Source organism: Malus sylvestris, chromosome 8 (assembly GCF_916048215.2).
Source record: "Malus sylvestris chromosome 8, drMalSylv7.2, whole genome shotgun sequence".
NCBI classification, from domain to species: Eukaryota; Viridiplantae; Streptophyta; class Magnoliopsida; order Rosales; family Rosaceae; genus Malus; species Malus sylvestris.
Window position 1 is genome coordinate 62,485 of NC_062267.1, and position 10,807 is coordinate 73,291.

Sequence of the window (10,807 nt, forward strand, 5' to 3'; positions counted from 1 at the left end):
TCAATTTCTAAAAACTAAAAACAAGAAGTAATTACCAAACAAGTTTTTAGTTTTCAACAAGACTGAAAATTTAAAACAAAATTGTTTATCAAACATCTCCTAACTTAAATGATGACTGGTCTAGGGGTAGAGGAAGACCTAGGAAAACTTTGGAAGAGACCCTAAGAAAAGACTTAGAGTACTGGGATCTAACGGAGGACATGACACAAAACCGAGCGCAATGGCGTTCTAGGATTCATATAGCCGACCTCACTTAGTGGGAAAAGGCTTTGTTGTTGTTGTTGTTGTTGTTGTTGTTGTAAACGTTCTAAACATTGTGAAGTTAAAGGTTTTAAGTTCAAATTTTGTAAATGTTAAAGTTTGGTATCAATTTATTTTCTCATCATTTAATGTTAATATATCGTTGTATTAAATAAAACAAATTGAATTTGGAGACACAATGAAATTATAAGGATGAAAATGCAAAAAAATAGACTATTGAGGACAAAAGTAAGACCTCTATGTAAATAACAACAATTAGGGAGAAAGAAGAATTGGTTTCTGGTTTGTGTTTGGATCTGAACAACCGGGAGACCGCTCCACAGAGAATAGCGAAAATAGAGAGGAGAAGGAGAAGATGAAGGTCTCCTTTTTCTGAGTGGCGTGTTAACCAAAAAATTCAAGCGTTTTATTAGAAAAATGACGCGTTTTCGTTGTCCTGGCGGTCGTCCTCCTCTTCCTCTTCCTGATTTGATTACATTAAGTTGTCCGTCCCGACTCCGAACCCAATTATGGTAATTAACCGCGCCCTGCTCCTTGCTCGTTTTCTTCGTATGATATGGGCATTTGGATGGTGTTGTATTTCTTCAGCGTATTGTGGATTATGTGCTCTTAGGGTTAGTACCCAACTATAGTATAGTAGTGTCACTCCCGATCTAGACTTGGATGTCAACTTTAACTCCAATTCCAACTTGTTCTTACATTTTGCATTTGTTATTTGTTATGTCGTATTTGGTTGATTGATGTTGCTGGGTATGTTAAGTTGATTGATTGATATTGCTGGGTATGTTATGTTGAAATTTCTCTGCAACTGTTCGAATTAGCCCAATACGCATTAGAAAATGGTGTTTAGTCGAATTGCCAACATCATTTCTTCTGCATCAAGTCGTTGGTCTAGCCCTCAGGGGGGTTCCAATCTATCTCCCCCCAAAATTGCCTTTGCCAACCCTGCACGGAGCAAGAACTATCTGCGTCTCTCATCATCTCTCCAGGATTTCTCGGCCTATCGCCAGATTGACCCTGAAGATCCCCATCCCAGCGTTGTCACTCATTCCAAACCTCCTGATTCCTTACAGAGAGAAACTGCCACCTCCAGCTTCTCAAAAGAGAAAGCACTGCCAGGAGGAGGAACCCCATCTGCCTGCAACAAGTGGGTTCGAGCCCTCATGCTTCTGTGTTGTATCTTGTTGTTGGGTTTTCTAATTTATTTGGTTTCCATGTTCACTTATTCTTATTGGTCTAGAGGAGAGCCCAAGTTCTATATTGTACTTGATTGTGGAAGTACTGGAACTCGTGTTTATGTATATCAAGCATCCTATGATACTGAGAAAGATGGCACTTTTCCTATTGTCATGAAGCCGTTAACACAAGGTCTTCGAAGAACATCTAATTCACACAGAGGCCGTGCTTATGATCGAATGGAAACTGAGCCCGGGCTTGACAAGTTGGTGCACAATGTTTCCGGCTTGAAGGCTGCAATAAAACCACTTATTCGATGGGCAGAGAAGCAAATCCCACAAAGGGCACATAAGACAACCTCGGTTTTCCTTTATGCTACTGCCGGGGTTCGCAGACTTCCTACTGTCGATTCAAAGTGGCTTCTGGACAATGCATGGTCTGTACTCAAGAATTCACCTTTTTTGTGCCAAAGAGACTGGGTTAAGATTATCAGTGGCTTGGAAGAAGCTTATTTCGGCTGGATAGCCCTTAACCATCACACGGGTATTCTGGGGGCCAAACCAAGAAAGCCAACATTTGGTGCACTTGACTTGGGTGGTTCATCACTGCAGGTTACATTTGAGAGTAATGAACAAGTGCATAAAGAGACCAGTTTAAACCTTAGAATTGGGGCCATGAACCATCATCTCACTGCATATTCTCTCCCAAGCTATGGTTTAAATGACGCATTCGATAAGTCTGTAGTTCATCTTTTTGAGAGGCTTCCAGAAACCAGTAAGGCAGAACTAGTAAATGGGAAGGGAGAACTTCAGCATCCATGCTTGCAGTCCGGTTACAAGGAGCAATACGTTTGCTCTCAATGCTTTTCTAAATTCCAAGAAGGTGGAAGCCCTGTGATTGCTAAAAAGTGGTTGGATAAAGGAGGCAGATCAGGGATTTTGTTGCGGCTTATTGGTGCTCCAAATTGGGATGAGTGCAGTAAACTTGCCAGAGTTGCCGTCAATTTGTCGGAATGGTCCAATATAAATCCAGGAATTGACTGTGACTTGCAACCTTGTTCTCTTCCCAATGGTGTACCCCGTCCTTATGGAAGATTCTTTGCGATTTCCGGATTTTTTGTGGTTTATCGGTTTTTCAATTTGACGTCAGAGGCATCACTTGATGATGTGTTGGAAAAGGGTCGGGAGTTTTGTGAAAGAACTTGGGAAGTTGCAAAGAACAGTGTTGCTCCTCAGCCCTTCATTGAACAGTACTGCTTTAGGGCACCATATATTGTATTCTTGTTGAGAGAGGGATTGCACATCATAGATAATCAAGTTATAATTGGGTCTGGAAGTATTACATGGACACTTGGGGTTGCTTTGTTGGAAGCTGGGAAGGCACTTCCAACCAGAATGGGGCTTCACAGTTACGAAATACTCCAGTTCAAGATTAACCCAATATTTCTTACTGCAGTTTTGTTTATCTCTTTAATTTTCCTCCTTTGTGCATTATCATGTGTTGGCAATTGGATGCCAAAATTTTTCTGGAGGCCATGTCTCCCACTGTTTAGGACTAATGGTGCATCTTCTGGATCTGTTCTGAGTATTCCGTCTCCTTTTCGGTTCCAGCGCTGGAGTCCTATTAGCTCTGGTAAGCTCGTCCACAAAACTTCTAAAACATGTGTAGTTCTGAAATGGTCCTCAGAGTTGTAGTTATTATAATTTTAACTTTATTTGTACAAACTATCTGTCTATGATTATTCCTATTGAGGGATTTTCTTGTACAAGACTTAACTCATCATATCCATTGCCGGTGTCCATGGATTGTGAAGTCAATCCCTGAGAATGTGATTGTTAGGTTAAGCCTAACATCTAGATAAAAGAGAGTACAGATTGATCAAGTCTTAATAATCCTTGTCCGTATCTGTAGATTGAATGCAGCACATGGTTATACAAACAATTAGGACCAACTTATCCTTCATCAGTTCATATTTTCTTCTTTGTGTACAGTCATTATGTCATGGAAAATTAGGAGCAACTTATCTTGTGTAAAAGTATACTATGGATAAGTTGATCTTCTGAATGTAGAAGAGGGAATCAAATGGGGTTTAAGACCTCAACTGTTTTCCTGTTGAGTTGATATGATTCCATATATTTGTGTTAATGATATGTACAAGCAGTTCCACAATAATAGTCAACGTCCAGTTCCAAGTTATTCATCAAAATGATACGGGCTAGTAAAACTTCAAGAGAAAATGGTGATATTAGGCTATGACTCACACTATCAGTTTCTAAAAAGGGTAGTTAGGATATGTTTACAACATGTGGGGGTACTTAATTGAAAAAGAAAGGAAAATTTTGAAGAAGTTGAGATATTTGACTCCAACAAGAGGGGACAAAAGTTTAGAGCCTTTACAGTATTGTACTATTGATTGATTGAAGTGTATATCGATTATGGGTTTTCAGGGGATGGAAGAGCAAAGATGCCTCTGAGTCCAACAATTGCTGGTGATGCCCAAAGGAGACCATTTGGCTTAAGGCATAGTCTCAACAGCAGCAGTGACATCCAGTTAATGGAGTCTTCCTTATACCCATCAACTAGCAGTATGTCCCATAGTTATTCCTCTAATAATCTGGGCCAGATGCAACTGGACAGCATTAGCATGGGTTCCTTCTGGTCTCCTCACAGATCTCAGATGCGTCTTCAAAGCAGGCGATCACAATCTCGGGAAGACCTGAATTCTTCGCTGGCTGAGGCACACATGGTGAAAATTTAAGGGATGTTCGTCTACATATTTCGGTATGCTCATTTGTTTCTTGTTCAAATTACATTTTCTTATTATAAAAAAAGAAGATATAAAAATTGCCATGGAAGTTTAAGATAATTTTTATGAAACATGTAGCCCAGTAAAACTAAGGAATTGAGTGATGCATTCCCAAAATAAAATAGAATAAAATAGAAAATCATTGAGTTGCTAAAGTAAAGGAATGACTCTGCACCTATTTCTCTCTTGAATGTAAAGCTTAAGTGCGAAGACATCTCTTTGCTTGGGTATTGCCTGTAAAAGTGATATTCGAATTCCAAATGAAATCACACTTTCCAGTGAGAACAAGATTCCTATTTCAACTCTTGTCAGGGGTTGTGCCTTGTCCAATTTTTTGTTTGAATCAAAAACCTATTGCTACCTTTGTATATTTGTTTGTTTATAATCCCAGGTGCCAGAGCGATCAGTTTTAGTCAGTTGAAACTGTATTTTCTTTCACATGTTACATGATCCTTAAATTGTGTTCTGTTGAATTCACCTCTTCGTTCATAAATCTTAAAGCTCTTTGGCGTGATAATTTCATTTCAACAAATGGTTTTGCAGGCACCACGTAACGATGTTGCATTTCTGTGTGGTCTCTCCTGTGATTGTGAAATTACTCCTTGTGCCTGGCATCAGTCGCATTGGACTGTCTTTCCACTCCCATACATATTTGAATTACATTCAATCTTTTGTTTTTTTTTTTGTTTGTGCGGGGGGGGGGGGGGGGGGTGGGGGGGGTGGTTGGGTTGGTGAGATCCGCTGAGCATTATCGCACGAGGCGTCTGCCTGATATGATCAGACATCCAACAATCATAAGTTTTCAACACCACACATATAAGGTATCGGAGTCTCTTGTTGAATTTTGCGGCCAAATTAACACAGAATTTTCCTCCTTCATGGGTTAGCAAATGTTGACATCAAATTGATGAAAGATGATTTACAATTTACAGGCAGCAATTATAGTAACATATACAGCCGTCTCTTATACATGCACTTGCTGCTTCTTTTTTTTTTTCTCTTTTGCCTTATGGACTGTAGAAATGGGGAATGGAGTTACAGTGCAACCGCACCAATAGCCAGTTAGTTACATCCATTTACTGTTTAAATATTTTCAAACCTAATTTTTGTTAGACCAAATTTCACATTGAAATGAAAGAGATGAACATTTCCGCCACGGTAAGGTGTCTCGTACCCCTACACGTTTTTCTTTCAATATTTTGAAGAGTTAAAATGATCTTGTCACTAAATTCATGTATATAGGTATTTTTGGAAGAGATAGGATCAAGAAATAAAGATTTTGACAAATGTTTTTACGCTTCTTTGTAACTTTTAGATCTTTGTAGACATAGTTAATCATTAAGGGTTTAGGGTTTAGGGATTGTTAAATTTTAGGGTATTTGTGTATATTTAGATGGAATTTTGGATATATTTGAAAGATTTTACAAAAATTGACATTTTTGAAAGGTTCCTGAGATTTGTATAGCTCATCACTTTTTTCCCTGAGATTCCAAATTGATAAAATTGGTCCCCGAGATTGTCTACCATCTATCATTTTGATCATTCCGTTAAAAACTCCGTTAAATGTTCCGGAACTCTTGGCCGGAAGTTTGGGCAATTTTTAAAGTTTCGTAACTCAATCGTTTCTTAACCAAATTCGACCCATAATATGTCAAAATGAAGATAAGAAAGTTTAGAATAAGATTATACCTATTTCGAAGCCCAATGGTTGCCGGAGATTGCCGGGAAATAGCCTCAAAGTTGACTGGTCCAAGTGAAAACTTGAAAACTCTTCAGAAACTGGATAAATTTTAAACGTTCATAACTTCTTCAATACTCAACGAAATCAGGTGATTCAAAAACGAAAATCATACTTCTCGACGAGACGAAGAGAATGTTACCTTTTTCTACAGCTAACTCGCCATGGTTTGGCCGGAAAAAGGCTCGAAAGTGGCTAACTCGAGACCAAGACAACCACTTTCAAGCCGTTTTCCGGCCAAAACACGGCGATTTAGTAATCAAAAAGGTACTATTCTCTTCGTCACGTTGAGAAGTATGATTTTCATTTTTGAATCACTTGATTTCGTTGAGTATTAAAGAAGTTATGAACGTTTAAAGTTTACCCAGTTTCCGACGAGTTTTCAAGTTTTCACTCGGACCAGTCAACTTTGAGGTTATTTTCCGACCATTTTCGGCAACCATTAGGCTTTGAAATAGGTATAATCTTATTCTACACTTTCCTATCTTCATTTTGATATATTAGGGGTCGAATTTGGTTAAGAAACGATTGAGTTATGAAGCTTTGAAAATTGCCTAAACTTTCGGGGCAAGAGCTCTGGAACACTTAACGAAATGACCAAAATGATTGATGGTGGACAATCTCAGGGACCACTTTTATCGATTTGGAATCTCAAATATCAAAGTGATGAGTTATGCAAATTTCAGAAACCATTTTGGCGATTTACCCTTTTTAAAATTAGTGGTTAATTTTTGGCTATATTCAATTTTTGGCGATTTACCCCGTAACTTAAGTAGCAATGGTTTATCAAAAGTGGCCATTTCAGCCAAATTTCTAACAAAAAAAAAAAAGAGCAGAAAAATTGCTAGAAAATGAAAAAGGGAGAAAAGAAATAAAGAGAAAAAGGGAGGCGGGTCAAGTGGGGAAGGGAAGGCAAGAGAGGAGATGACGGGTTGCGTTTGCAAGTCCTTTCTCATCCAAGGTAGCAGTACCCCACCTCTACCGCCTATTTACTTCCGTCATAGCAATTCTGGCGCACCGCCGTCGTCTGCTCTAAATTTTACTTCACTTGGTCTCAAGGCATCACAATTTCACGCTCATGGGCTGCCTTGGAAACGATTCAATGCGCATAGTATCCTGCCGGACAATGGCGGCTGGGACTCGGGAAACAAAAACGGCGGCGGCGGTGGCGGCCCATTTGAGTCATCCTCATGGTGGTGGCATGAGGATGGTGATAGTTCCTTGTCAGGTCCCTTGTTTTTCTCCTCCTTGTTCTTGTGCTCGGCGGCGTGTTGTTTCTGCCACCTCCGACTGGCCTGTGCGCTGGCATCATCATCGGAGGACTGCGAGGCTGTGTGGGAAGTGAGGGGAGGCAAGTGGACCAAGCTTGTTCCTGATTTTGTCCAGGATGCCTTTGTTATCGCTCATCAAGTTGGTTCTGGTTCACTGAGCGTGGGGAATCTGTGGTTGCAATCGAAACATGTCTGTATGCGATTGATGCTCCCAGAAGGCTATCCCGACTCCGTTACCAGCGATTATTTGGAGTACTCTCTTTGGAGAGGAGTTCAGGGCGTCGCCAGCCAAATTAGCGGTGTCCTTGCCACTCAGGTACTTGCTTGCCTCTCACCTCCTACCTACCTAAGTCCTCCTGACCAGCAACCATTATATTTTCACAGATAATGCTCTCTAACCTTTGCATTTGTAGGCCTTGCTCTACGCTGTTGGATTGGGAAAAGGAGCTATTCCTACTGCCGCCGCTGTCAATTGGGTCCTCAAGGATGGAATTGGATACCTCAGCAAAATCATGCTCTCTAAATATGGAAGGCATTTTGATGTCAATCCAAAAGGGTGGAGGTTGTTTGCTGATCTTCTCGAAAATGCCGCCTTTGGAATGGAAATGCTCACCCCTGCATTTCCTCATCTATTTCTTTTAATTGGTGCTGCTGCCGGTGCAGGGCGCTCAGCTGCTGCACTCATTCAGGTTATAGAATGTGACAACTTGCTTTTTTGCGATGAATGAACCCAGCCTTATTGAAAATGTGAAAGTTGAAACCCATCATTTCACAGGCTGCTACCAGGAGCTGTTTCTATGCTGGTTTTGCTGCTCAAAGGAACTTTGCTGAGGTATTGCATTTTGAAATGTGGATCCACTTTAGCAAGCATGAAAGCCTTTTACTTCCGTGCATTTGGGTACAGTGTGCTTCAACCTTTGCGTACTACTGTTCATCACTAAAAGGAACACTTCAATGCAGGTGATTGCTAAGGGGGAAGCTCAGGGAATGGTGAGCAAGTCTTTCGGTATCATGCTTGGCATAGCATTGGCTAACCATATCGGCTCTTCTATGGCTCTTGGCCTTGCTTCTTTTAGCATGGTTACTTGGATCCACATGTTCTGCAACCTGAAATCCTATCAATCCATTCAAATAAGGACTTTAAATCCTTATCGTGCAAGTAAATCCTCTCTCTTGAAACTTTTCTTAGTTGGAATGATGTTGGTGTGATATCCTTATTGCTTCTTATTTAAATTAAGTTTTATCTGCATGGAATAAGAAAGGTTTTTTTTCATCATTGACCTTCCAAAGAGAAAAAAGAAGGATTCACAATGATTCATCAGACTGCAGAAAGTTTTCTTTTGGATATTATAAAAGGAAGTTAAGTTAGTTAACTTAGCCCCCCTTTTTACCATCTTAACTAATTTGATGAAGAGGTAATCATTATGTTGTGCATTGGAGCTACAGAGCATGAAGCAGCACAAATATGGGAGTATTGTTCAAATCTAAACATAAGAAAATCAAAATTCTAAAAATATTGTCTCCCAACTCCCTCAATCTTTTAGGCCTTTGCTCTATGTGTTCTTCCCACTGAACATGGCAATCTCGCAGATGCTTGCTAGCTTATGTTTGACAATCTATGATCAACATTAGTATGTTATCACTCGAAAGATTCTTTAAAGTCGTTTAGAAAAAATTGACGATGTGACTGAGTAGCAGGCGGTAGTTAAACTGGTAATATTTTGGCTTTAATTACCATACAGATCTTTATCTCCAGCATTAACATCATAAGTCATGAGAAAATTAAGTAATAACTACTTCTTGGAAATCCATTTTATAATAAGTCCAAACTTGGTTCTTGTTACTTCAACAGGCTTGGTTTTTAGCGAATATCTTCTTAGTGGTCAAGCATCTCCTGTAAAAGACGTCAATGAGGAGGAACCGCTTTTTCCAGCTGTACCATTTCTTAACTCAAAGTCTGCAAACAAAGTGAGTCATTTCTCCTTCTTCATTTGGCTTATTATTCATTTACCTCAGTGATGTGGACAGCCTTAATATTTCCTTTCCTCTTTGTTTTTGAACATTCAACCTTAGGCGCATTCAGTAGGATTATCTTCAAATGCAAAGGAAGCTGCTGCTGAAATTGAACGTAGGCTGCAATTGGGATCCAAGCTCAGTGATCTAGTCAACAACAAGGACGATGTGCTTGCACTGCTCAGTCTATATAACGAAGAAGGCTATATTTTGTCGGAGCACAAGGGAAGATACTGTGTGAGTAATTTATCACTTTGGTAACAATCTCTGTGTCATCCCATAATGTCAGTTTTCTTGATCTGAATCCTTCCTATAAGAATCTTTAAGTCAAGTTAATTACCTGATTGGGGATTTACCTATCTTAGATTTCCAGTTGTGAGATTGTTTTATCATCTACTATCAACATGATTAGTTACAAATATACACGCATTTGACATTTGAGTTGTAATTATAATGGCATGAATCAGGTAGTGCTTAAAGAAACGTCCTCTCTACAAGACATGTTGAGAGCATTGTTTCAAGTCAATTATCTATATTGGCTGGAGAAAAATGCAGGATATGAAGCAAGAGGCACTTCTGTTGACTGCAAACCAGGGGGATGGCTGCACCTTTCTCTAGAGTATGTGCGAAGGGAATTCAACCATGTCAAAAATGATGCGGAATCAGCTGGTTGGGTAACAGATGGGCTTATTGCGAGACCTTTGCCTAATAGAATTCGTCCGGTTTATGTGGCCTAATCCGTTGCTTTTATGATATGACCTATGGATGTTGTTAGATGATGTTTTGTAGTAGGCACATGAGGAAACTATTCTTGAGATCGTCATGTGATCCTTCCATGCTCGTACTGTCTATTCATTGTTTGATGCAAAGCTTTAAATACCGTTTCTCAAAGATGGGGCAAGAGAATCCTTGAGGACGCGTGCTTTGACAAGTGAAGGCACCACTTTATTCACACCTCTTCTTTCAACAGTGAGATTAAAGATGATTATGCACTATGCAAATGACTAATCAATTGGTGGGCTTGGCAATTTGTACAGAGAGGCCCTTTCCTTCCTACTACGTTTTGAGGATTTGCGTGGCCTGGACATCACAGTGGCGGTAAACTTATTCCACCTGCTCTCCTAGGTCACTGATGACTCTTGTAGGTTTCAGGTCACCGATGACTCTTAGTTGCAGATTTTCATTATATTCAGTAAATACTGTTGGACATTCGATTGCACCGTGTAGCTGTGTAAGCATGAAGCAAATGGATGGCCTTTTTGGTGAATCACCTTTAATTCGGATTTTTCTCTATAATTTTTCTTGTTCTTTTTTCTTTTCTGATTTTCTTTTTCTGTTTTTATTTAATGCTTATGCGGCAAATTCTTACTGGCTCACCAGACAAGCTGAAACAGGTCGAATACCTGCTTGATCCTTTTCCCCAAAATTGGTGTGGAAACAATCAAGAAACATTGAATTTCAATTTTTTTACCAAAAATAAAAAAGAAACATTGAAAATTTGATATTTCGGAAATTCATCTTCCAACGAAAGGAAAACAAGAA

General features: G+C 39.6%; 2 protein-coding genes across 3 annotated transcripts; both read left to right on the forward strand.

Annotated features, from left to right (window-relative positions):
• The first annotated feature begins 510 nt into the window (after window positions 1–510).
• On the forward strand, window positions 511–5,218 carry LOC126632033 (probable apyrase 7). The gene is made up of 3 exons (XM_050302246.1): window positions 511–3,069; window positions 3,885–4,218; window positions 4,787–5,218. The coding sequence occupies exons 1-2, from the start codon at window positions 1,101–1,103 to the stop codon at window positions 4,193–4,195; spliced, it is 2,280 nt and encodes a 759-aa protein (XP_050158203.1). The 5' UTR covers window positions 511–1,100; the 3' UTR covers window positions 4,196–4,218; window positions 4,787–5,218.
• A 1,610-nt stretch (window positions 5,219–6,828) lies between these two features.
• LOC126632034 (protein root UVB sensitive 1, chloroplastic) lies at window positions 6,829–10,561 on the forward strand. 2 transcript variants are annotated; one of them, XM_050302248.1, is made up of 7 exons: window positions 6,829–7,568; window positions 7,666–7,941; window positions 8,028–8,084; window positions 8,213–8,411; window positions 9,105–9,220; window positions 9,326–9,502; window positions 9,737–9,905. In XM_050302248.1, the coding sequence occupies exons 1-7, from the start codon at window positions 6,906–6,908 to the stop codon at window positions 9,770–9,772; spliced, it is 1,524 nt and encodes a 507-aa protein (XP_050158205.1). In that variant the 5' UTR covers window positions 6,829–6,905; the 3' UTR covers window positions 9,773–9,905. The 2 variants fall into 2 exon arrangements, with proteins under 2 accessions (XP_050158205.1, XP_050158204.1); XM_050302247.1 differs by having other exon boundaries at window positions 6,832–7,568; window positions 9,733–10,561.
• The last annotated feature ends 246 nt before the right edge of the window (window positions 10,562–10,807 follow it).